Source organism: Notothenia rossii, assembly GCF_949606895.1.
Source record: "Notothenia rossii genome assembly, chromosome: 1".
NCBI classification, from domain to species: Eukaryota; Metazoa; Chordata; class Actinopteri; order Perciformes; family Nototheniidae; genus Notothenia; species Notothenia rossii.
This window is the reverse complement of record NC_136912.1, coordinates 85,022,802-85,048,689: the sequence shown is the minus strand read 5'-3', so window position 1 is coordinate 85,048,689 and position 25,888 is coordinate 85,022,802. Positions and strand designations below refer to the sequence as shown.

The 25,888-nt window shown below is 38.7% G+C and overlaps 4 protein-coding genes across 6 annotated transcripts; 1 reads left to right on the top strand and 3 right to left on the bottom strand.

The window, feature by feature from the left end:
* Nucleotides 1-1,231: 1,231 nt before the first annotated feature.
* On the bottom strand, nucleotides 1,232-5,735 carry ing5a (inhibitor of growth family, member 5a). Its single transcript, XM_079647293.1, has 8 exons — nucleotides 5,121-5,735; nucleotides 4,272-4,343; nucleotides 4,008-4,174; nucleotides 3,738-3,849; nucleotides 3,557-3,656; nucleotides 3,255-3,390; nucleotides 3,057-3,118; nucleotides 1,232-2,926 (listed from the first exon to the last, which is right to left on the bottom strand). Exons 1-8 carry the CDS (start codon nucleotides 5,155-5,157, stop codon nucleotides 2,887-2,889), a joined length of 726 nt encoding a protein of 241 aa, XP_079503419.1. The 5' UTR covers nucleotides 5,158-5,735; the 3' UTR covers nucleotides 1,232-2,886.
* Nucleotides 5,736-5,927: 192 nt separating this feature from the next.
* On the top strand, nucleotides 5,928-10,257 carry plekhb2 (pleckstrin homology domain containing, family B (evectins) member 2). 2 transcript variants are annotated; one of them, XM_079647428.1, is made up of 8 exons: nucleotides 5,928-6,114; nucleotides 6,814-6,864; nucleotides 6,999-7,151; nucleotides 7,267-7,369; nucleotides 7,664-7,703; nucleotides 7,989-8,075; nucleotides 8,474-8,588; nucleotides 8,888-10,257. In XM_079647428.1, exons 2-8 carry the CDS (start codon nucleotides 6,828-6,830, stop codon nucleotides 9,022-9,024), a joined length of 672 nt encoding a protein of 223 aa, XP_079503554.1. In that variant the 5' UTR covers nucleotides 5,928-6,114; nucleotides 6,814-6,827; the 3' UTR covers nucleotides 9,025-10,257. The 2 variants fall into 2 exon arrangements, with proteins under 2 accessions (XP_079503554.1, XP_079503553.1); XM_079647427.1 differs by having other exon boundaries at nucleotides 5,930-6,114; nucleotides 8,471-8,588.
* An 11-nt stretch (nucleotides 10,258-10,268) lies between these two features.
* LOC307017348 (vacuolar protein sorting-associated protein 4B-like) lies at nucleotides 10,269-18,629 on the bottom strand. Its single transcript, XM_079646918.1, has 11 exons — nucleotides 18,444-18,629; nucleotides 17,276-17,387; nucleotides 17,033-17,177; nucleotides 16,254-16,309; nucleotides 13,859-13,978; nucleotides 13,617-13,773; nucleotides 13,377-13,525; nucleotides 13,204-13,285; nucleotides 12,454-12,673; nucleotides 11,380-11,520; nucleotides 10,269-11,248 (listed from the first exon to the last, which is right to left on the bottom strand). The coding sequence occupies exons 1-11, from the start codon at nucleotides 18,462-18,464 to the stop codon at nucleotides 11,147-11,149; spliced, it is 1,305 nt and encodes a 434-aa protein (XP_079503044.1). The 5' UTR covers nucleotides 18,465-18,629; the 3' UTR covers nucleotides 10,269-11,146.
* Nucleotides 18,630-19,610: 981 nt separating this feature from the next.
* On the bottom strand, nucleotides 19,611-25,180 carry ankrd29 (ankyrin repeat domain 29). Of its 2 annotated transcripts, XM_079647110.1 has the most exons (10): nucleotides 24,980-25,180; nucleotides 24,239-24,349; nucleotides 23,707-23,805; nucleotides 22,260-22,358; nucleotides 21,912-22,010; nucleotides 21,494-21,592; nucleotides 21,244-21,339; nucleotides 20,674-20,769; nucleotides 20,140-20,238; nucleotides 19,611-20,053 (listed from the first exon to the last, which is right to left on the bottom strand). In XM_079647110.1, the coding sequence occupies exons 1-10, from the start codon at nucleotides 24,989-24,991 to the stop codon at nucleotides 19,970-19,972; spliced, it is 894 nt and encodes a 297-aa protein (XP_079503236.1). In that variant the 5' UTR covers nucleotides 24,992-25,180; the 3' UTR covers nucleotides 19,611-19,969. The 2 variants fall into 2 exon arrangements, with proteins under 2 accessions (XP_079503236.1, XP_079503237.1); XM_079647111.1 differs by lacking the exon at nucleotides 24,239-24,349.
* Between the last annotated feature and the right edge of the window lie 708 nt (nucleotides 25,181-25,888).

Here is a 25,888-nt window from a genome sequence, read left to right as displayed (position 1 = left end):
TGAGATCTGGAGACTGGCTAGGCCACTCCAGGACCTTGAAATGCTTCTTACGAAGCCACTCCTTCGTTGCCCGGGCGGTGTGTTTGGGATCATTGTATTTTGGTTTCATCTGACCATATGACAATGACATTCTCCCAATCCTCTTCTGGATCATCTAAATGCTCTCTAGCAAACTTCAGACGGGCCTGGACATGTACTGGCTTAAGCAGGGGGACACGTCTGGCACTGCAGGATTTGAGTCCCTCGCGGCGTAGTGTGTTACTGATGGTAGCCTTTGTTACTTTGGTCCCAGCTCTCTGCAGGTCATTGACTAGATCCCCCCATGTGGTTCTGGGATTTTTGCTCACCGTTCTTGTGATAATTTTGACCCCACGGGGTGACATCTTGCGTGGAGCCCCAGATGGAGGGAGATTATCAGTGGTCTTGTATGTCTTCCATTTTCTAATAATTGCTCCCACAGTTGATTTCTTCACACCAAGCTGCTTACCTATTGCAGATTCAGTCTTCCCAGCCTGGTGCAGGTCTACAATTTTGTTTCTGGTGTCCTTTGACAGCTCTTTGGTCTTGGCCATAGTGGAGTTTGGAGTGTGACTGTTTGAGGTTGTGGACAGGTGTCTTTTATACTGATAACGAGTTCAAACAGGTGCCATCAATACAGTTAAAGAAGAAGTTACAGGTCTGTGAGAGCCAGAAATCTTGTTTGTTTGTAAGTGACCAAATACTTATTTTCCACCATAATTTGCAAATTCATTCTTTAAAAATCAGACAATGTGATTTTCTGGATTTTTTCTTCTCATTTTGTCTCTCATAGTTGAGGTATGGATAAAAATTACAGGCCTCCCTCATCTTTTTAAGTTGGAGAACTTGCACAATTGGTGGTTGACTAAATACTTTTTTGCCCCACTGTAGATACAACTAATGCTACAGATCTGCAATAAATTAGACCTTCATTAGAAATATTATACTACATCAGTCTTTAGTGCTTATGAGTTTTCAAAGATGCTTATATACATTTGGATAAAATGAAATAAAATAAAGTGGTTTTAAATTAAAAAAAACATGAAATTTAGGCAGTTACAGGTATAGTGCTTGTCATTGGCCCCACCTGTTAACATCAGTGAGGGTAGAGTAAATATAATTCAGACAAGAGCATTCAAAATGTCAATTAAATTGACCTTAAACAGTTCCAACAAATAATGACCATTAGAACCTTCATAAAGGTTTGCTGATGTACTGTTGTATTACATTTAATTTGTAATTAGACATACCAAATCAAAATGCATGTTTCCATGGTTTTGCAACAGCTACAGCTTGAATAGTGTCTGAGAAGTAGAATAATACTCCAACTACAGAAAGACATTTCAGTATTCAGTCAACATTTGATGCGATAAACAAAAAGCAGCAGTAAAGACAGTAGGTACCTGCATTTGGTACCACCGGGGACAATACACTTTCACAATTAAAATAGCAACAAATTAAAATATGCATCATTAATAGCAAATATTTATTTGTTATAAAATACAGAATTTTACAAAATACAAAGACTTTGGCTCGTGTATTTGTGGCTTACACCTACGCAAGTGATATTCACAGTTGAATACGAAAGAAGATGCTAAAATCCTATTAAATACAATTTGAGTGTACACCAATACAACATATATATCTTTGGAAAAACTGTGTCCACAAAATATTGTCTTGTATCATACAAAACATAGGTATATAATTCTATATGGTTTGAAGCGACGCGCTATGGCACAATTTTAAATGAGATAAACTATATCATAAAATCAATCCTGCAGCTTTCAACCTCTTCAGGGAACATGTTCATTCAAAGTGCATGATACCTCATTCAGTTAACATGAGACACTGACTGACTGGCCATTAGTACCACATTACATTCAAAAATGTCACAGGTTCTTTGAAAATAAATCCAAAACAAACGTACGTTGATTTCTTGTTTTGGTTTAAGATATACATAATTCTTTTCCAATGTTATCAATTGCAGTCATTTATGCAGTGCTGATGTATTCCCTTAGGAGGTAGCTGAAAATATGACACATCATTCCTTTTACCACCAACGTTTGGTAAGGTTTTAAGGTGTTTAAAATTGAATATTTCAGCAGGCTGTTAATTTGTTTAAAAAAATAGTTATTTATAAAATTGATATTTCAAGTAAGCTCAAGCCACAATCCAAGATTTGTGAGTACGTTAGTAACGGTAATATACATATTATATGACTCAAGAGGAAGGACTTTCTGATTGGTAATCATTTGTTCACCTTTTAACTCCACTGCCCGGATCAAAGAACACCGAGTGGACAGATCATATTCGGGTGAATTGATGAAAAATGGTGCCACAGGTAGAGCTATAGTCCAAATTAATATTATACCTTTAAAAGCCGTGTAACCCACAAAGTATATGGACAGTTGTAGTATCTGAAATATATATTTTACACTATTAAATGGAAAATTCATTCCAAATAAAAAATGCACAAGTTTCACTCTTACGTGTAGTTATATTGATCAATATAGATTGTTTTGATGTGAGAGTCAGCTGAACAAATCAAGCAATCTGTTATTTTTTCTTTCCACAGCATAAAAAGGAAAGCGTACATCTACTTACAAATGAGGCTCTGGTGAGGCAGCTACTATTACAGCTAAGCTGAAGAGGACGCTTATTATCTCAAGCGTCACAACCACCAGGTGTCATTTGGTTGGACAGTGTAGTTGGGTACAAAGATATCGCTACGGCAACTTGAACCAAAACAATCCAGATTGATAAATAGCACATAGGGTAAGAGAAAACATATGCATTTTTGATTTGGGATGAACTATCCCTTTAACCTACACAAAAATACATACATTAATAGTTAAGCAGTTAGAAACCTCATTTTTTCTTCTTGTCTTGGGTGCACCTCGGACAAAACCTGAAAGATTTGAGAGGGGAGCGTTAAAGATGTTTGAACATGGAGCACAATCCTGACTAATATGCATTAACAATGATTGTGTTTTTTTCAACTCTAGGCTAACATCCTGTAACCAATTGAAAGTTCTTACCATTTTCCTTTTGGTTTTGAGGCGAGATCAACACAAGCAAAATGAAACCACTCAATTGGACACTGAAGGATGAAAAACAATGTCAGTATGAATAATCTCTCATCAAAACATGCAGTCAAACTGGTGTTGTATTAGAGAAACGTGTCAAATGTCATTTAAGCGAGAAAGAAAACTATAAAAACAACCCAGAAAACCTACATCTGGGTTATCGCATCCAATCATCTCTCCGTATGACACCTGGTGGCACAGGCAGTACGTCGGCTCATTGGGATCGACTGGCATGTCCAAAACGTCTGATGGTTGCATCGGCAAGAAAGTGTCGCTCAACTCTGGGCTAGAACACAAATATAAAACAGAGCACAATTAGAATAAAAAAAGAAATGGGGCAAAAATAATGAGTTATGTGCCTTCTGTATTAAAACAGTTATGAATTATAAAGGCTTGATACAAATGTGTAGTGCAGAATCTTTGGTAGTCATTGGCAACCAGTCCAAAAGTACCTGTTTTTTATCTTTTTCTTTTTGGGAGAATCTTCATCAGAACATTTCTTTGCCCTTCCTCTCGAAGCACGCTTGTCTTTCAGCCCTCTGGATTCACCCTCTGTGAAAATAACATTTACATTAATAGATGTTCATCGTTCTGTTTTGTCTTTTAGGAAAGCTTTTCAGAGACCCAACATACTTTTCAATGCTCTTCCTTCTGTACTTTCATAGCCGCTCACTTCCAATTTCTCCTTTAGCTCATTCTCAAAACGTGCCAGATCTGCATCAAGTCTACGGATATGTTTGTCCACCTGCAGTGAAAAGATTTTAAGTAGATTAGAATAAGAACACAAATGTTTTTGCATGCCGTCAATTAGACTTTTTTTTTAAATAGAAAATATGTGCGACAGTGAAGAGGAACACATAGAACTGACTGACTAACGGTCAATTCTATGAGTTTTGGACTGACCATTTCATATGTCTGCATTGCAAGCTGGACTTTGTCATCGCTGAACTCTTTGCACTTGCTGTAGGCATGTTGGATCTTCTGCAGGTGTTCCACTCTCTGCTCAGAGGCCAGGTTCTTCACTTTTGCAATGTACTCCTGAGCCAGTTGGTCAATCTCGCCTTTCTTTTCTGCAAAACAACATGATTATTACAATACAGGAATACCAGTATAGATGGGATGATGTTTGCGTTGTTATTGATTCACTTGATGGGATTTAATGGTCACCTTCAGTCCTGTTGTCAAGGTCCCGCATTAAAGTAAAGTTTCTCTGTAGCTCACATGGCAAGTTTTCAATACCTAAAAAAGGAAATCACCATAAGTATGAAGGAGACATAGAGAAAGATAAAGACATTTTACATATGGGTGTTTACCATTCAACTTTTTCTTAACTTACAGGAACACAACATTTAAAAAATGCATACATTACAAAAACACAATACAAGCTGTTAAAGTTTGGTTGTTTTGGAGTTGAATTGAATAACTTTATTGTTAAAACCTTTAGGTGAGTTAAAGCTTACAGTACGTGAACGTGACGTAATTCAAATACCCCGCCCCGGCGCGTAACTGCTTACGGGAAACGCGGCTTATCAACAGGTTGCAAATACATGGTGCCTGCCTTCCTAAAGCAATCACACATTATGACTAAAAATGAGCATAATTTGAACATGTATTAATATTGATTGTGACGACAACATGCAACAATAACAATCTTATAAAAAGCAGTGTTCGTTTCTAGGTCATCTAGATAGCTGTTGTAACAGAAGCCGTAGTAAACAGTAACCGCTCACGTTAACCAAAAGGGGTTACCGTTTAATACTCGACATTGGTCCAGATATTTGTTAGATCACAGCGAGTGAGTTTAGCACTAAACAGATAAAGTTTGCGCAACTTTGTACCACCGACGGCGATGCTAATAGCTAGCGAGCTAGTGACCGAACAGATGCTAATTCACACTGGGCTGCTATCTGCCTGTCCCCTATCAAGCACAAAAGTATCCAATGCAGGAAAACTCAACCTCAAAGACACGGAAGACGCTTTAAATGTTAATACTAGATTGTATATCCGAATACTCACTGTCAAGATAATGTTCCAAGTATATTGCCGTCGCCATTTCACGTTAGCTGTGTAGCTTTTGTGGTATTCCCGTTAGCACGGTTAGCTCGCAAACTGTTGGCCGGACAGTTGATAGGCTTGTTTTATAACCCTGGGTCGCCCGGCGGACAGTCGCATGGAGACACTTGATTGCAGTTCAGATTCCCTGTGCGGCAGTGAAACTATGCTCTCAGTGCTGCAGTCACGAATACTGAGTTTCCCCCCAGTGCACACACAGGATGCAACTTTTTTTGCTAGCGTTTCGCATGCGCATCGGAAAGCCTTATCTCCAATGGCTGTGTGCAAATGTGTTAATGTATTTAAATCAATTCGCCTGTCAATCATAAACCTGATTATTGATATCAATATGCAGGGTACGCATCCGATCTTGACTGTTACAGTGCTTACTACAGCGAACGTATCTAATGTACTTGATCACACTTCCCTTTGCTGTGTGTTGTTGACTCGATTTAGTGCACATCTAATTTACCCAGGGAAAGATAACCCGAAGGACTGTTAGACTTGTAAACAACTATATTCAAATTATTTGATGGCGGGGGCACTGCATTAGGTCGATAAGGTCCAAGTATGCTTCGGTGTGAACCATATTGGACCTCTATTTACAAAAAGTCAGCCAACTGCACACCATGTGGGCGCGACGTGAACAGACAAACGAGCGCGCCCTCGCTGGGTTTGCTCGCACTTTCCAACTCTGTCAGCTGATAGGTTACGTCATTCAAAACAAACGCCTCCTTCTTGAAAAGGGATTGAACGTTTGCGAGGATGCGCCGCGGGCGGGGTTTAGGGCAACAACCGTAGAGCTCATAGCTGCGGCCTGCAGGCTGTGAACACTCTCCTTACGGTTCAGGCTTTTTGAATCCAAGGAGGGCATCTTCTTTTTTTGGGCATTTTACTTCCGTCTTTGCTGTCTCCTCAAAAACGGCTCATCTTTTCATAAAACCTATACAATCTTCAAGTAAGTAACGAAATAACACTTCGCCATTATCAAATAAAATACTGTTGTAAGGAGAAATGTCGGCGTTTTTAGCTAACTTTAAATTAGCGGTTAATAGTCAGCTTGCTACTCACTTGCTTTACCGTTAGCTAACTTTGACTAGTGTAAGAGAAGAAACACAACAGCTTATTTGTGGCTTCAAGTCATTATGGGGTTACATGCCGTAACTTCATCAGTATTGCACGTTAGCTCTGCAGTCCAACTTGTATTAATAATAAATGAGGATGACCTATTCACAACTGGCCTATTGTTAGGCCATCTAGCTAAAGGTGCCAACCTACGACCAACATAACAAACTACCAAATGTTTGCCAAAACAGGATGTGATATTCCTGGCAGTGACAATTATCTAACATTATCATCGATTAACGTTATTATTGAATGCCCTGGTGTCAAACGTATTTGCTCTTTAGAAGTTGCAAAGTAAACATTCGTGATAATCTTGATAATCTGAGACTCTAAATCAATAAACTGAGTCATCTGCAAAGAAGACCATCCTGTTTACGTGTTTAAAGCTTATCCATTTAACAAGTTCTGAAAATGTCAGTGTGGACAGTCACGAGGTATGTTTAGCTATGCCACGCCCAGCCATCACCCCTAAATGTGTCATAAATGACAAATACTGACTGATACTTACATACTGTATATTTAATTGTTTTAGGTGTCACCTCCAAGATGGCTATGGTAAAGAGTGGCTGGCTCCATCGACAAAGTAAGTAAACTGTCACAGTCCTAACAGATTACCATTTGGATTTAAGGCATTACTTCCTGTGGTATTTGGGTTGAGATCTTGTATAATGAAATTCTGTTTGTTTTTAACTTGCCTATTTTGTATTTTCAATAAAGGTACCATACTGCGCCGGTGGAAAAAAAACTGGTTTGACTTGTGGGCTGATGGACGACTTGTGTTTTATAATGATCAACAACGGTGTGACATGGAGGATGACATCCACATGAGGGTGGACTGCATTAACATCCGCAACTCTGCCGCTTGTCAAGGTACTTGTCATCAGTTTCATGAAGATGTAATTGGCTCGTATTTAGTATGAGTTTCACCAACTAATGTTCATATTTAAAAAAAATGTGTCACCTCTCTATTTGTTCTGCTTCTCAGAGCTGAACCCACCGGAGGGGAGGATGCGTGATGCCTTGCTGCAGATAGTGTGCAGAGATGGAAGGGTCATCAGCCTGTGTGCAGACAGTGCAGATGATGCTCTGTAAGACTCTCTTTCTGTTTCTGTATTGGTGAAGTTTAATGTTTTAGTTTTACTGTGTTATATTTCCAGAATAGAGGACCTTCCACTAAGAATCTTGCAAAAGCACCACTTTACATGTTGTGTTTATGTGTGAATACATGTATTGTAAATAAGTAATTCAGCATTTAAAAAAAACCAAGTAAGGAAATCTTGGTCAACTAAGACCTAAATGACCAAGAAGTCCTCTGATTGACTGAGAGAAGGAAGACTTATTTCTTCTGTCTAACATGTCATGGTTCACACTTTGTCTTGCAGGGCATGGACCATGGCACTTCAGGATGCCAGAATCAATGCAGTGAGTTTCATATTCTATTAGTTGGTCTGTTTTAATCTGGTTTATTATGAAAATAAATAAATATTGATAATATATTTTTTCAAAGATTTAAGACAGTCTAAAAACATGAAACTGGAAGTCAGATATATTTCTTCATTTGATTCTGGCTTTATGAACCACTTTTTAATAATACTTATGATGTTAACCTCAGTGCAGTAGAATAAACATGATTTAGCTCAGTTTTATTAATGATCATTCTCAGCTTTTAGTTAATCTCATTTCTGGTGTTTTAAAAAAATTGTTTAGGTGGTAGCTACCCCTCAAATCGGCTATGCACAGGAAGTGATTGCAACTGCTCCTCCCCCATACTCAGAATATGCTCCCCCACCACAGGTAAAATATATTTACATTATTTATGTTGTGTCAATTTTGTAAAAAGATTTAGATTAATGCTGTTTTTTAAAAAACTGGTAATGTATTTCAACCCTGGAAATGATTTTGACCTACCATAATTAACTTACAACATTTTTAATTTGCACTGAAAGTCCCATTTATTTACATGTTATGTTTGACTGCACATTAAGGCTTGGTTTTGCTTGTAATGGAAACAACTGTTACTACATAAGAACAAATACAGTTGGGCCTTGTACCATCTACTGGTGTAGTAATGGAAGTGTATAAGCAGGCAAAGCAACAATTAATCAAATGACTCCTTTAGTAATGTGACAGGCTTGCTAGTACTGGCATCTCTAAGATTAACAGTGTTTTTATGGTATGTCTTTTTTCAGCAGGGTTATGCCCCGGGTCCATATGGAGACTATGTTGCACCTCCACCACATGCTGCACAGATCGTATACTCTCCGGATGGGCAGCCCTACGCTGTAGCTTATCCCTATCAGTACCAAGGTAAATGACTGCACATGTAGCATATGTGTGTAATGATCCATTAATCTGGATCAATATATTGATGTAATGATCAATGCTCCCATACCACCACCAATGCAAAGTTAAAACCTCAATTAATATCATCTTTAAAACACATTTATTTAGATTTTGTTTAAATGATAAAAAAACATTTGAACTTAAATATGAGAAATGATTATATATAGTACACAACAGGATGTCAAACCTCTAAAAATAGTTGATTTGTTTTCATTGAAATGCCTCGTAATCAAATTATCGTTACATTATTGCTATTGTTCTAGGTGGATATCCCGCTCCTGGAGTGAACCACGTTGTTATTCGGGAACGCCAGCGCGAGGACGGGGGAGATGTGGCTTTCGGCATGCTGGCAGGAGCAGCGACTGGTTTGGCTCTGGGCTCTCTCTTCTCTGTCTTTTAGTGTGGTGATTAATGTACTAGCACACACCCCCTGTATTAGCAGCATTTGGCTTCTTCTCTGTGCCATCACATGAGTCGGAGGAAAATGTGTCTGTTGGGCTACTTTCATCTATGAAGCATGATTGCGATGGGCAGAGAAACACTCCCAATGTGTTCTATATATCTACACACAGTAAATACTGTTAGCACTTTGTGGTATTTTCCCAACCCGTTTGTGTTGTCTGAAAAGGATTGTTCTTAACCAAAAATACAACATTTACTCACTTTTTTAAGAGTTATTTAAATGAAAAGCAAGACGCTACTCCTTTTACTGTAAGTAGTGTACAGATCAGGTTCTCGCTATTTTCAAGTTTGGTTTCTGTTTCATGGAGCACAATTGTCCTTTTTAACGTTTGCAGAATTATCCTAAAAGCCATCAATTGATGTTTTATTTAAGTTGTTCTTGTCTTACTTTTGCCTTTGTGTACTCTACCTTTTTTTTTTTTTTACACTTGATATTTGGCTGTTTTGGGTTATGCAGTGTGTCTCAGGTTATTTGTGGTGGAGGCACTCGAGATGAGAGTTGGGCAAAACAGGATCGCACACACAAAAAGCAATAATCATTTACATTGTAGCATTTTGAGGTACGTGTTAGGAGGAATCTTGCTGGGATGTCTGATGTTGTCACCACCACAAATAAGTCTTTGTACGAGGGAAACATTTGCATTTACACGATGTGCTTTGATGTGAAAAGAGACGTCACTCCTCCTAACTCATATTTGCAAGCATTATTTATTTTTCCTTTTTCATTGGCAGCTCTTGAACCATGCTTTTCAATTTGTGTTTGAACATATAGTTTGGTTTTTATTTCAGTAAGCTTGGTGTGATATGCACAAATACCAATTAGTATCTTGAGATTCTCCAATTAAATATGTTACTTAAGACTTCATTTATTCTGTAAGAAATAGCAACTTCTGCTAAATAGACAACATGTTTGCCTTTACCTATAAAAACACTTCATATCTTTACTGATTACATTAACGGAAGAGATGTTCAAGACTTCAAATTATGAGCTTGTGCAAGCAGCGTAACATTGATGTCAGTTTTATATATATATATATCTGTTAAAGATTTAAACTTACATGTTGTATTTATCCTATCAAATGTACTAAATAAAGTACCATCATTTAGAATATATATGGCAATTAATTAAGAGATGTATTTTAACAATAAATATATTCGTAACATTAATAAAGACTCCTGTAGTTTTGTTTGAGTCGTTTATTCAACCCTGAGACTTTCGTTCACAGAACATGTCATATAGAATACGACAAAAGTGCAAAAGGCCACCATAACCAGTTTCTTTTATACAACCAGTCAGTAAGAAAGAGAAACTTGATATAAAGACATTTCAAACCAACTGAGCATAATGACAGGATCTTAAAGTGATTAGGAACATAAGGTTAACACAAGGTTTAAAGGTTGAAACTATACTGTAATGGTGAACATTCAGTAACTCACAAGAAAACCAGAAGGCCCTTTTAAAGTGGTTAATGACAATTTGTATATAGAGAAATGCAAACAGCTACTAAAAGGTTATTTAAATGTTTAGAAGAGTAACTCTTGTTCAATTTGACGGTATCAATACCCATTTATTAAAGCCAACCACCAAACTTATTCTGTTAAGCAAAATATAACCCCCCTTAAACTATAAGAAGAGGTATGTAGTGTTGAAAATGTGCATTTACGAAATTCAGCATCATCTGCTATTTTTGAACAGCGATGATAAAGGTAGCTCTTAAACAAATAAAGAATATTATCACTTTGACATGAAAATAAAACCAATACGTCAATAAAATATGTAAACATGAGCAGTTTGAAAAATGTCTGATGGACAGTACATAAACAGTTGATTATTTAATTGGCAGAAAATCCTCAATTAAAGGTGTTAGTCAATTCTCCAGGAAAACAGCAACTTTGTGTTTAATTAAACCTCAATATTAGCTTGCTTTCTGTTGGCTCACATCCCTGGGAAATATTTTCTTTGTCTTATTTTTGGAGCAAAACAGATTAAGAAACAAGCGTAACTGACATTGAAAAATAAGGGTTATGTGCAGTTTCATTGATGATTAGAATGTGTATTATTAGCCTTCTTGACCAAAATCCTCAGTAAATTTCCTCAGCTTCCCCAAATCCTCGTCATTCACCGTGGGCTTGGTGCTTGTCAGTGACCTCAGCATGTACGTCTGCACGGGAAAAAACACAGAGGTCAAAATAAATGGTGAGCACTGCAGTCATCTGTGTTTATCAAGAACACTGATCGACACAACACGCACATTGTTTCCCTTTATGCGGAACATTTCAAGTTTATTCTTACCATGGACACAACTGGCTCTAGAAGTTTCTCCCCAGGAACGTCCATCCACTTCATCTCTATGGCGTCGGGATCGCTCGGTAAACATGGAGTCAGGAGGTCGTCCACCACAACGCCGGGTTCTTTCCACGATGACCCACTCACCTAAATCAGGAAGAGTTTGAGTGTGAGTGAATACATTCTGAATATTTGTTAATACAGTCCGACAGGCTAGTTAAGTGTGTGAATGAGAAATATTTTAACTTTTTAGTATCGTCTCAATACGATTTAGAAAGGAAAATATTTGTTTGTAAATTATACAAATATTTTTGATCATATACCTCAATATTGATTCTAGAGTTGGCCATTGGTGCTTTTTTTACAAAATACTTAAAATGACAATTTTGCTTTATAAATCATCAGTAATGTGGATATAATGACTGTGTCAAAACTGAAGTCACTTAACTGTTATGGCAGCTTTAAAACCAGGAAAACATTTAATTTGTGCCATAATACGATAAACGATGATATATAATATTGATTTCTGTCGTCTCCTGCAACAATGTTGAGTCATTAAGTCCATGAAGATGGTCCTGACGTTTCAAAACTTGAATTATTGAATTGCTTTCAGATTTAATTATATAGTTCCTCACATGTTAATAAACAAGAACATGTATGATTTTCACGGTAAAAATAACAATTAATCAACAATATTTGACTTCTCCTGCTTTCTATAACATTTTGTTTTTGGTATGTCAGCCATTTTGGATGAAAAGACAGGAACTTCCCAGCATGCAATTTTAACCAATGACATATCACTGGAAAGCCCAGGATGTCCTCTGTACAGTGCAGCAGAGATTGATAGAGTAGCTCAAAAGAGTAAAAGGAGATGCATGTTAACAAAATGTTCACTACAGTGGACATGTATCAATGGGCTGGGTCCCAGGAGGATATGGATAACTTTTCAACGATAATTGCTTTAGCCGTTCAGACATTTGTATTATTTTGAAACAACACAATCCTGCTGGATTCCCAAAATACCTTTTCATTCAGTTTGGACAAGTATGAATAACTGGTGATCGGCCAATGTGTTTTTACCTTCTTGAAGTGAGAGGTAGACTGCACCTCCCTGACAGGCTGCATCAGGGCGTCCCTAACGATAACACTGATGTCCGCCCCAGAGTAGCCCAGGGTCTTTTTGCCCAGATTGATGAAGTCTGCCTCCGTCAGTTCGTTTGGGGTGGAGCCCAGATGCAGCTTGAACATGAAGGAGCGGGCGTGCTCCTCCGGCAGAGGAATGTAGATTCGCTTTTCAAACCTAAGACACAGAAAAGAATCAGTCAACCGTCATGAAGCATTACATCTATTAAATCATGATTGTCATAACTTGCTGACAATTTTACTTGCAATTTAACAACAATAACACTTTAACTGCTCTGACAGCATTCCTCTTTTGCAGTGGATGGAGATAATTGATTTTGTACCAACAGAAAAGATGGTAGAGTCGTGTGGGACTTTGTGGTGTCTTTGGTATTCTTGATGCAGCGTTTACCATTTAATAAGAAGTGCCACATGACACTAAAACAAGTTTAAGACCTTTGTTAACAAATTATAAAGTGACATTACAAAAGTAATTTGAGACAGCTATTTGCAGGCAACAAATGTGTATTCAAATAGTAGTTACAAATCTAAAAGGAAACACTGTTATGTGTATAAAGTATCATGGAAAACCATCAGGTAGTTGTAATCTTAACATCATCATGACGTAACCTTATGGAACCATACATTCCCTAATTGCACGGTAATTGAATGATTCTAGAGACATTATTTTTCATAAGTGAAACCAACCTTCTCCTGATAGCAGAGTCCAATGTCCACGGTATGTTTGTAGCTCCCAGCACCAGGACTCCTTCATTATTAGTTCCAACACCTGAGAGGAGAAGGGCATTTCTTACACTTCATAAACAAAGTACTGCTGGCAGATTTCAGATAAGATCCTCAAGTGATCTCTTCTTACTCACCTTGCATCTGGACGAGGAACTCCGTCTTGATTCTGCGCGCTGCTTCACTCTCGTTCTCACTCCTGGAGCCGCAGAGAGAGTCGATCTCATCGATGAAAATGATGGATGGCCTGTTTTCCCGGGCTAAAGTGAACAGGTTCTTCACCAACCTGGATTAAGACAGAAGGGCGGGAACGATAAATGTGTATTGTGCATTTATCATAATCCCAGTTTCACCATAATGTCAACACCCGGCCTTACTTCTCACTTTCCCCCAACCACTTGGACACGAGGTCAGAGGAGGAGACGGAGAAGAAGGTGGAGTTGTTGGCTTCCGTGGCCACTGCCTTGGCCAGATAGGACTTCCCTGTTCCTGGAGGGCCGAACAGAAGGATCCCCCGCCAAGGAGTTCGCTTTCCTACAATAATAAATACTGTATTAATAAACACTCTTCATTTTCAGGAGCTTTAAAGTTGCCTGTTGTTGCCTCTTGTTTCTAGTACCTTGAAACAGATGAGGGAATTTGATGGGCAGGATAACGGCTTCCTTTAAGGCTTCTTTGGCCCCCTCAAGTCCAGCGACATCGTCCCACATAACGTTTGGCTTTTCCATGACAATGGCACCTGTGAGAGGGATGGGTTTGATAAGCATTTATTAGGTTAAGGCATTAATAATTTTCTGAATTGTCATGCAATGATGATGACATATTTCACTGGTGCATCTGCCTCTATGTTCACTAATGGCACATTTCCACTGCAGCGGGGTAGCCCCGTTTAAGCGTCCTCGCTCAGGCCTCGGGCTGCCTCACTGGCCGTCCGAGGCCGCGGCGCATTTCCATTACAGTTTAGGACCTGGGGTAGCAAGGTAGCAACGCAGTGTAGGCGGGGCGATCGGCTTTTTTTTGGCCAATGAGATGTAGGAACGTCGTCACCTCCTTGGTCGACCACGGTGTGCTTTTCTTTGACTTTGCCATTTTTGTAGCTCCTCCGTTTACAAAAATGCTGTGTATAAAAATGCTGCAAGCTTGCTTCTAGATATATATATATACAGGACTGTCTCAGAAAATTAGAATATTGTGATAAAGTTCTTTATTTTCTGTAATGCAATTAAAAAAACAAAAATGTCATACATTCTGGATTCATTACAAATCAACTGAAATATTGCAAGCCTTTTATTATTTTAATATTGCTGATTATGGCATACAGCTTAAGAAAACTCAAATATCCTATCTCTAAATATTAGAATATCATGAAAAAGTATACTAGCAGGGTGTTCAACGAATCACTTGAATCGTCTAATTAACTCGAAACACCTGCAAGGGTTTCCTGAGCCTTGAAAAACACTCAGCTTGGTTCAGTAAACTAAATCACAAGTATGGGGAAGACTGCTGATCTGACTGCTGTCCAGAGGACCGTCATTGACACCCTCCATCAGGAGGTTAAGACACAAAAAGAAATTTCTCAAAGAGCAAGCTGTTCACAGAGTGCAGTTTCAAAGCACATCCACAAAAAGTCTGTTGGAAGGGGGAAATGTGGCAGGAAACGCTGCACAACCAAGAGAGATGACCGCAGCCTTAACAGCATTGTGAAGAAGAGTCGCTTCCAGAATTTGGGGGAGCTTCAAAGACAGTGGACTGAAGCTGGAGTCCAGGTATCAAAAGTCACTGTTCACAGACGTGTCCGGGAAATGGGCTACAATAGCCGTATTCCCATGGTCAAGCCACTTCTGAACTCAAGACAACGGAAGAGGCGTCTGACTTGGGCTAAGGAAAAGAAGCACTGGACAGTTGCACAGTGGTCCAAAGTCCTCTTTTCAGACGAAAGCAAGTTTTGTATTTCATTTGGAAGTCAAGGCGCCAGAGTCTGGAGAAAGGCTGGAGAGGAGCAAAATCCAAGTTGCTTGAAATCCAGTGTGAAGTTCCCACAGTCAGCGATGGTTTGGGGAGCCATGTCAGCTGCTGGTGTTGGTCCACTGTGTTTCATCAAGCCCAGAGTAAATGCAGCTGTGTACCAAGAGATTTTAGAGCACTACATGCTTCCGTCTGCTGAAAAGCTCTATGGAGATGAGGAATTCATTTTCCAGCATGATCTGGCACCTGCCCACAGTGCCAAAACCACCAGTAACTGGTGTACTGACCATGGCATTACTGTCCTCGATTGGCCTGCAAATTCCCCTGACCTGAACCCCATAGAGAATATGTGGGGTATTGTGAAGAAGAAGCTGAAAGACACCAGACCCAACAATGCTAATGAGCTAAAGGCCGCTATTGAAGCATCCTGGGCATCCATAACACCTCAGCAATGCCACAGGCTGATTGCCTCCATGCCACGCCGCATTGATGCAGTAATCCGTGCAAAAGGATTCCCAACCAAGTACTGAGTGCATTAATGGACATTTTCAAATGTTTGATTGTGTTTTGCTGTTATAAATCTTTTTTTTTTACTTGGTCTGAGGAACTATTCTAATTTTTTGAGATAGGATTTTTGAGTTTTCTTAAGCTGTATGCCATAATCAGCAATATTAAAATAATAAAAGGCTTGCAATATTTCAGTTGATTTGTAATGAATCCAGAATGTATGACATTTTTGTTTTTTTAATTGCATTACAGAAAATAAAGAACTTTATCACAATATTCTAATTTTCTGAGACAGTCCTGTATATGCGACGCTAGGGATGATCTCGCGCGCGATCTTGTGACGATTCTCTCTGACCAATCAGCAGTCGAGAGTGTTGACGTCACTAGTTCAGCCCTGGCCTGATAGAACTACGATTTTATGGGGCCGGAAAAAGTACCCTGCTAGCCGGTGCTACGCTATATGGAAAGGCCGCTTGAGGACGATTAAGGACGCTTAAACGGGGCTACCCGCTGCAGTGGAAATGCGCCATTAATGTAATCACCTGAGAGTTGATCTTTGAACTTCTTTTTCTCAGCGTCATCCCCATCAGCATCCTCTCTGAATTTAAATGACACCAGACGGCATTGTGGTTTATTGACACTTTGTGGAACCATAGACAATGATTTGTATTGTCTAGAGGGCTGTTGACAGTAACACATGGTTTAACAGAATCCATAATTTCTTAGAAAGAAAGAGAGATTCTGAGGAAGGTTCCTGAAAAATCCTTGTTTTAGGTGTTCATGTGTTGCACTTTAAATAATATAATTTCCAATAACTGAAACATGAAAACATGTCAAATGTACAGGAAGGTAAACATCAATAACAAATTATAATTAATATGGATTTAAACAGATCTTTAGCAGTTGTTCCAGTCATTAAGATTGTGGTTGTTATTTTGAGTTTAAGTATTTTGGAACCAGTTTCAAGTTTTTGAAAACTAGTAAAGATTAACCATAATTATGAGTGTTTTTTTTTTTTCCTGATACAGTAAACAATTCTGCCATCGGTTTCACAATATTCAATTTATTTACATATGGTAGCGTGCTAATTAATGCAGGAATTAGACAGAAGAGAAGGGGAAAAAGGCAGCTAGGAGGTAACCATAGATGTAAACAATGCAGGTTTAAAAATGTTCAGGACATTGGCTGTGCAAATGTTGTACCAGGAAGTAAATGCATTGAACATGTTTGTCAAAATTAAAACAAACACACAACAACAAGACTCAAATAACTGCCCTATAACTTATTTTGTAGTACTAAAGACACTGGGACATTGACTCACCCTTTGTCATCAGACTCTTTGACAGGTTTGGCCGGAGGAGCATTGTCCTTGTTCTTCAGATATTCCTTCAGCTGCTCGGCTCTGTCCAGGTAGTCGGCACACTTTGCTCTGATGCTCTGCGTCGCTCGATCACCCAGAGAGTCGTCTGCAACATAAGAAGAAGCTTAAGATACTGTCTGGAGAAGGGATGTTTGGAAAATCACACAAATACTGTAATAAGTCAAACACAGATAGGCTGCTCACACTTGACAACATGAAGAAAGTATTGCACTGCATTCTGGTATAATTTGAGGGCCTCTTCGTAGTTCTTGGCTTTGTCCTCCGCAGCAGCTTTGCTGACGAGATCTATAGCTTTCTGAGAACAGACAACATGAAAAAGAAGAATTAAGGAGACCAGCTTGTAATATGGTCAACTTTAAAAGGTTAGTAGGTTAGTAAGGTAGTTACAAGCTAATAAAATGAACAACTTAACCACGGGCGTTGACGTAATAAATGTTGGAAATCTATTAATTAATACTCTGTAGTTATTACATTTCCTACACTTAAAAAAAAGTGTTTTTAATGGGTATTATTCCTAAACTAAATTATTGTTATATGCTTGGGGGTATGGGGATTGGAAAGTGGGAGGAATACCTGTGTATTGCAAATCATGGACTGGATTGAAATAATGCTGAATGTTATCCTACAGCTTTGTGTTGTAAATCGTGCCGGTTTAAAAATTGTGATTGTGAATGTAAGGGTTCCTATTTCCATATTAAACATTTCTGCTATTGTTGAAATCTATAAACATAGTGTAGTTATTACATGTATTCCTACATTTAAAAAACAAGTGTTTTTAAGGGGTATTCTTCCTAAACCAAATTATTGTTATATGCTTTATAGGTTGTAAAGCTGTGACATTGAGCTATATAGATAACATTTACTTGACTAAATACACAGCTTTTTTGTAATAGGTCAAATAAAAAAAATACTGTGAATTTATTGTTTTAATTGATTAAAAGCTGTTCATGAAATGTTTTATATTTAAAAAATATCATGAACAATGTGGCTTAGACGTGCCTATCTCTTCTGTTTCTTCCACTATCAGTTGCAATACACACACAAAACAAAAAAACATGTGTAAATTAAAAGTATTAGGCTACGTACATTGAAGGGAATGTCGCTGCGATAAATGCGATCCTGATTCATACCTAACTGATCTAAAACCACGAATAAAGCTTTTACTATCACTACCAATACTTGGTACGGAGTTAGTTTATCTTAAGGTTTAAATGTAACTGGCTTAACCCGGTGAATTCGCCATTTAAGATGATTAAAAGCTGACGGTAAATGAAAAAGTAGAAATGTTAAACAACTCCTCTCCCTGAGGTCACAGTCTTATGTAACTGCTGAACAAAAGTTTGTCACTCACCTGTAGATTACTGCCGGCCATTAGCTTTGGAAATGTCGTCAAACTATAGCTTCTCACTTTCGATGAAACTATTTTTTCCTGTTGCCTTCTACTTATTTTAAAATAACAAACAACGTCAATCTCAAAACATCTTAAAGCTCTTTCTGCTTCCGCATCAACAAACAGTGGACTGTCACTTCCGCGTCGGTCACGTGATCATGTTTTTGTCCTCTTCAGTGAGATTAGTCATGCTTTTGAAAACAAATATGATCAAATATATTACGTAATACTAATTAGCATATAATAAAGTGTACTAGATAGATGGAACTATTAAGAATGCATTGTTTTATTATGCAGAAAACAATTGAATAATTCAAGCACAATTTATGTTGGTACAGGTGTGGTACAGGTAAATGTAGGGAAACACTGCCGACTAGTGAGTATTTGTTATCATAACTAAATAATTTAGATATGTTCTATACTGTTTACAATGTGTTATAAATATGTTAGACAATTACTAACTTAAAAGCCCATTGCACATTGTTATACTTTATATAGGAGGTAAAGGAATAAATAACTAAAAGACACATAAATAAAAAAGTACAAGGGGAGGTATGGGGCGGTGGGAGAGGGGGTATGGGGATTGGAAAGTGGGAGGAATACCTGTGTATTGCAAATCATGGGCTGGATTGAAATAATGCTGAATGTTATCCTACAGCTTTGTGTCGTAAATCTTGCCGGTTTAAAAATTGTGATTGTGAATGTAATGCTATTGTTGAAATCTATAAACATAGTTTTGGTGAATTTGTTTGCATGTCCCTGTCACCTGTTTCATTGTCTTCACACCGTAAATGCTAAACGATTCATGTCCTACCATTTTATTTTCCCTCATGAATTAAATCCCAAAATATTTTAAATGTCAGAGGTGAAAAAAAAACTTATATTTTGCATATGCAAAGACCATTTTGAATAGTTTGCTACCTCTCTCTAACATCCTCTCCAGCCACATTTTCCCTACTTAAAAGGCGTAATCAAATAGCCTACGCTCACTTTCCAATTACAGCAAATCATATTGTTCCTAGCATTTTTAATATCTGTTTTTTTCATTGATAGTTATCAGGATGAGTTAAAAAAAATATTACTTAATTTCTCACTCATTAAATAAACATGCACACTGCCACTTATGGATTGAATAACAAACTTACACTTTATTACAACTATTAAAAAGGCAAATAAAAAGTGTGCAAAATATCTATAATTCTTACAACACCTGGGTTTAACAAAAATAAATGCAAATACTGTAGAACAACAGAGAGAAGGAGGTGATGCACATGGCAGACAAATGCATTTTGGTTGCACATTTTGTTGCTCTATGGAGTCCACCTTTATTCAACATGACAGTTTAATTTCAGTTGCAATCAACAGCAAGCACCATGTACAGTAAATGTTGTGGTTGAATATGTTTGACACTGTATGGTTGTTTAATCCCCCCCCTCTCAGCACCAGTGCAGTACAGACAGGCATGAAGGTAGTAGTTTGGTCGTTCATCAGCTGTCTCCATTTAGGATTTTTGGATGTAACATTTTAAGGATGCGGTCGTTCTTCGTAAAATTTGCAGGGAGTTCATTATTCTGTACAACACACATAAGACAAGATGATTAAGTGATCTGCTCATACTTGTCTGTTTATAATCTCATTTTAAAATGTAAGTGACTACCTTGTTGGATACTGTGGGGTCTGCGTTCGCCTCAAGCAGCAGCAGAACAGTTCGGAGATTTCCACTCATAACAGCAGCATGTAGGGCAGTAGAGCCATTCTGGAGACAACACATAATTCATAATGATATAATTCAAATTCTGCATTCACTGCTCTTTATCCAGAGCATTATGTACAGCAGTGTATTAACAACATAGTGGGTAAAAAACGAAAGAAAGAAATTGCGGAGTCTGGAGGAAAGTATTCCACCCCTGTATTTTTCTATAAAATGTTATGTATGAGAGAAATCACACATTTTCAAGAAAAAACTTTTGAGATCTTTTTCTGTGCTTCAGATTTATCACTTTGGTATCAGAAAATGTTTTATTTATCACATGTTTTGCCCACATCCGAAGACATTGGTATTTACCTACTGTACAATGGCCCTAATATGGACATTTACATGAACCTGGTAACATTCTTCCGAAGTAACTCTTGGCTGAAAGCGTATAAGCGTATTTCTCGAAATGTTGAAGTCAAAGAAAGCATAATTTACCTTGAGGAGACCGACTGAAGGAGAAAACTTGAGAAGTTCCTCAATGACGCTGTTGTGGCCTTTTAAAGCTGCTTTGAATAATGCTGTCGACCCATCCTTAAAAGACAAGTGATAAAACTGTTATCTAACAAAACCATCTCCACTTAAGGTCCTCCAACTCACTTGCTCTGAGGCTCTTGACAATATAACATGATCCTTATAAGCAGATCAAGTTTGTTCACTTGGAGCTGTAAATGTTCAAACTCAGAGATGAGTGTAAGAGACACTGTGTGATTGCATCCATTAGTAGTTGTTTTAGAAGCACTTACCATTATTTTCTCAAAATGTGAGCAGTGATAACTTAACAAATAGAAAGTATAATAGAAAACCTGAGTTCCGGCATCAACAGCAGCAACATAGACAGGTATATTGTAAAGTAACTTATTACATCAAATGAAAGTACCAAGTTATATTTAATATATTACATTTTCAAAGTATCTTGCACAACACAGGTTGGGGCCAAGTGGTCTATACGACAATAATCGTTTTTTACACTGTTATGTATTTTCATTTTTTAAAAGAACCTCATACTCTGTCAGCATCCCGATCTGCACCACGTAAGAGTAGCACCCTCACCACCTCGCTGTGACCCATCTGAGCTGCCATCCACAGGGCGGCGGTGCCATCCTGGAGAACACATGGGTGGAGGGGAGGGGGGTTGCAGTGAAGGAGGACATAAGGGATGTTAGAGTCAATGTGGGCATGACACGACCTAAAGAGCTGAATGTTTGAGTGACTGTGACCTTTAAATCTGTACAAACGCTGGAGGCGAGGATATTACCTCCCTAAATTGGTTAACCTTGGCACCGGTTGACAAAAGCTGACGTATCACAGTCACATGACCCTCCTGTGCAGCGAGAAACAGAGGAGTGGCCCCATCCTGAAACAAAAGAATCAACTTTCACACTGTTCTGTCGTAGATGGCTAAAACGATCTCTGAACGTTTCCAACTAATCAAAACGAGTATTAATAACATATTGCTAAATGACCATTATTTTACAAATACATGTATGTGTGGTTCTTTTTCCTGTGCTCTGAGGACAGAAACTAGTCCTTCCAAATGTCATGTCTGACTCAGCGGTCTGTAGAAACCTGAGTGGCTGGATTCCAGCTGCGGGGACATGGTGTGCAGCTTAAACACCATGTTTCTGACAGACAGAAGTACTGACAGTAAAAAGGAGGCTAAACATGTGGCTCACATATAGCTGGTCGTGAACATTGGCTCCATTCTTCAACAGTGTTTCCACCACCTTGGAGTGTCCATACTGAGAGGCCACCGTGAGAGCTGTGCCCCCGTTCTGCCAACAAACACAATGAAAAACAATCTACCAGGGCGACATAGTTCATAGTAATCACTGATTGTTATACACTTCAAAGAGAAGATCTTTAAAATCTCCAGAGGTATACAAATAAGGAAAACAAATTAGATTCTTTTTGCCAAATGTTTACATCTTCATCTCTAAACAAAGTGCATCTGAGATGAGCAGCACTCTCCGCCCCACCCACTATTTTACAGTCTGATGCACAGTCATTGTCCTGCTGCATACCTTTGTCTGGAATTCAGTTGAGGCACCAAATTCGAAGAGGAGCTTCACAACATCATTGTGTCCCTGCTGGGAGGCGAAGAACAGGGCGGTGGAACCTGTCTGAGAAGGACAATTGAGAGAGACTTTGAAAGGAAACACAATTACCATGTTTGTATGTATTTTAAATTAGGAAAGAGTTGAAATCTATAAAAGTTTAAGCCTTGCTCTGACAAAAAGGGGTCCTATTCTCAATCCCAAGACTGTACGACTGATGATCTATATTTGAAACACAAGGAAGACATTACAGGAGCTACACTGAACAAAAATATAAACGCAACACTTTTGTTTTTGCTCCCATTTTTCATGAGATGAACTCAAAGATCTAAAACATTTTCTATATACACAAAATAACCATTTCTCTCAAATATTGTTCACAAATCTGAAAAAATCTGTGATAGTGAGCACTTCTCCTTTGCCGAGATAATCCATCCCACCTCACAGGTGTGGCATATCAAGATGCTGATTAGACAGCATGATTATTGCACAGCTGTGCCTTAGGCTGGCCACAGTAAAAGGCCACTCTGAAACATGCATTTTTGTTTTATTGGGGGTCTGGGGGGGTCCGAAAACCCTAGGGCTAAACCCTAACCCTAACATGTCACCCATTGAGCATGTTTGGGATGCTCCGGATCGGCGTATACGACAGCGTGTTCCAGTTCCTGCCAATATCCAGCAACTTCGCACAGCCATTGAAGAGGAGTGGACCACAATCAACAACCTGATCAACTCTATGCGAAGGAGATGGGTGACATGTTAGGGTTAGGGTTTAACCCTAGGGTTTTCAGACCCCCCCAGACCCCCCCAATAAAGCAAAACTGCACGTTTCAGAGTGGCCTTTTATTGTGGCCAGCCTAAGGCACACCTGTCTAATCAGCATCTTGATATGCCACACCTGTGAGGTGGGATGGATTATCTCGGCAAAGGAGAAGTGCTCACTATCACAGATTTTTTCAGATTTGTGAACAATATTTCAGAGAAATGGTTATTTTGTGTATGTAGAAAATGTTTTAGATCTTTGAGTTCATCTCATGAAAAATGGGAGCAAAAACAAAAGTGTTGCGTTTATATTTTTGTTCAGTGTATAATAAAGGCAAAGCCTGACATTTTGAGGAATACTCAGAGAGCTAGATGATGAGATAGATACCACTCAAATCTCTTTCAGCTAAAGATATCGCTACATCGAAAACGTTTTCGCTAAGAGCAAGGCAGAACACTTGTTTAATTTATTAATGAACAATTCACTCTTGATGGCGGTTCATGTACCAGACTATTTTGCAGGGAGCAGCAATTTCCTGGAGTCTCTGCTGATAATCTGGCAACCTCTAAGTGAATCAGACTCCAGATTCAAACTGACTCACAGTTCATGAAAACTGTTTCGATGAGCTGGCCAGTTTTTCTCTGATCATACCTCCTTCTGGTAGTTGATGTCGGCTCCTTGCATGATAAGTTCTTTGACACACTCATAATGGCCGCTGTAGGACGCCACCATCAGCGCTGTCGTCCCAAACTGAAGAGAAACATGACAACAATACTTTTTTCAACATTGTGTGTTTTTTGGAGGTAACTTGCTGAACAATACTTAACATATGGGGATGAACAATTCTAAACTCTGCAGATTTTCCAGCTTAAAACCCTCACCCTTTATTATGGTGAAAGAAAAAGCATAATAAGGGTGGTACACACACACACACACACACACACACACACACACACACACACACACACACACACACACACACACACACACACACACACACACACACACACACACACACACACACACACACACACACACACACACACACACACACACACACACACACACACACACATGCATGCAACAGAGGTAAGCCTTGAAGCTCTCTGTCTCCCTACCACAGGTGGGTTATGGTTAAAGCGTGCAGCTGAGCAGCCAGGACATGCAGCGTCCGTAGGCCTACACTGTCTCTGCAGTCTGCGTCCACACGCCCGCTGTTGAGCAGCAGCTGAAGCAGAGCCAAGTTCCCCTTCCTCGCTGCCCAAAACACGGCATTAGACAGGGGTGTTTCCTTCTGGAGGGTAAATACACACAACAACCACTGACCTTAGAACCACCATTATAGTATTATACACACTGACAGCAGAGTATAGCCAGAAAAACAGTACAGTGACCTCTGCAGGAGTAAAGGTGTAACGTGTCAAATACACACACCGTCACACACACCATTTCCCTGTCTTTCAGAATAGACATGATGAAAAAGGAATTTTAATTAAGTAATTTGGAAGAGGAACAGAACATGCATAATGTGTGGAATTTCAGTCGGACCACAGCCACACACACACACACACACACACACACACACACACACACACACACACACACACACACACACACACACACACACACACACACACACACACACACACACACACACACACACACACACACACACACACACACACACACACACACACACACACACACACACACACACACACACACACCTGCAATCTGTACACAGCCTTTTGCCTATTGACTTACACCGTTTCCCGCTCGGTGCTTTACAGTCAAAATGCTACACCACTTCATTAAATTATGAACTAACTACACTTTGCGATGAAGCAAGTGTGATCTGGATTCCTATTGAGGCCTTGTGGGATGCATGCAGTCAGAGGATGATGGATGGAAAAGGCTTGTTTACCTTAAAAGACATCCTGCAGACCTCATTCGTGACTCATGTTGTTTCCAGCACACTCCTTCATTAGAAACGATGCTGAGCTGAGCGCCTCTCGCCTGTTTTGCCGCACTGTTTTTGGGTGTTGGCGGTGCCCGTTCCCGGACATAATAACAGCAGACCGTCAGCTGAGCTCATCCCCTGCAGTCGGTGCTGAGAGGAGGCCGTTGCGGGCCGCTGGGGGGCGCTGCTGAGCACACATACATGGTCATGTGTCAGTGTAAAACCAGGTAGAGAAGGGAGTTAAATTCATGTACAAAACGATGCAGGACTAGTATCATTTTAATCTAGATTATTTGTAGATTTGTAAATGCGTTATGTTGTTGTTGTTGTTGTTGTTGTTGTTGTTGTTTTTTAACCTTATTCTGAACTCAAATAAACTTGAGCTATCGCCCCTTTCATTCAATCATGCAGCCCAAAGTGCTCCACATGGCTAGTAAAATAAATAAATATATAAAACATAAATTAGACCGAAAAAGCACAACAATTTGAAAATAATTAAAAAACCTATTGCAAGACAAAAATAGAAATATAATGTTGTGACAAGAATAAACAAAAACAAGGGATTAAAATATGCATGACATAAGTAAAAAATTAAGGCAACAAATGACAATCCACTTGTCCATTCCACTACATTTATCTGAAAACTGTGGTCAAGTGAAGTTAATTTTCAGATTGCAATTTAATAATAAATATATTATAAACTTAAATCAAGGCATTGATAAAGATTAAACCATTGGTCCTTAAAATTTTTCCTTTGAAATCTTCTCTTTTACTTTATAAAGTATTTCTTTCTTATTGTTTTCTTTTTTTTGTATTAATACATTTTACTTACATGTTTAATATCACTATTATTATCTCTTTATTTTATTTTCA

Coding starts and splice junctions, on each gene's coding strand:
- ankrd29 (XM_079647110.1), bottom strand. Junction 23,806..24,238: donor ACGCAGACTGCAGAGACAGT/GTAGGCCTACGG, acceptor GTTTCTCTTCAG/TTTGGGACGACAGCGCTGAT. Junction 21,593..21,911: donor ATGTTCACGACCAGCTATAT/GTGAGCCACATG, acceptor CTTTTGTTTCAG/GATGGGGCCACTCCTCTGTT.
- LOC307017348 (XM_079646918.1), bottom strand. CDS start 18,464: ATGGCCGGCAGTAATCTACAG. Junction 13,286..13,376: donor GTTCCTCGTCCAGATGCAAG/GTGAGTAAGAAG, acceptor TTCTCCTCTCAG/GTGTTGGAACTAATAATGAA. Junction 11,521..12,453: donor CTACCTCTCACTTCAAGAAG/GTAAAAACACAT, acceptor TTCCTGATTTAG/GTGAGTGGGTCATCGTGGAA.
- ing5a (XM_079647293.1), bottom strand. CDS start 5,157: ATGGCGACGGCAATATACTTGGAACATTATCTTGACA. Junction 3,391..3,556: donor AAGAAAAAGATAAAAAACAG/GTACTTTTGGAC, acceptor TTTGTGTTCTAG/CCCAGAGTTGAGCGACACTT. Junction 3,119..3,254: donor TTGGATGCGATAACCCAGAT/GTAGGTTTTCTG, acceptor TTCATCCTTCAG/TGTCCAATTGAGTGGTTTCA.
- plekhb2 (XM_079647427.1), top strand. CDS start 6,828: ATGGCTATGGTAAAGAGTGGCTGGCTCCATCGACAAA. Junction 7,370..7,663: donor GACAGTGCAGATGATGCTCT/GTAAGACTCTCT, acceptor TTTGTCTTGCAG/GGCATGGACCATGGCACTTC. Junction 8,589..8,887: donor TTATCCCTATCAGTACCAAG/GTAAATGACTGC, acceptor CTATTGTTCTAG/GTGGATATCCCGCTCCTGGA.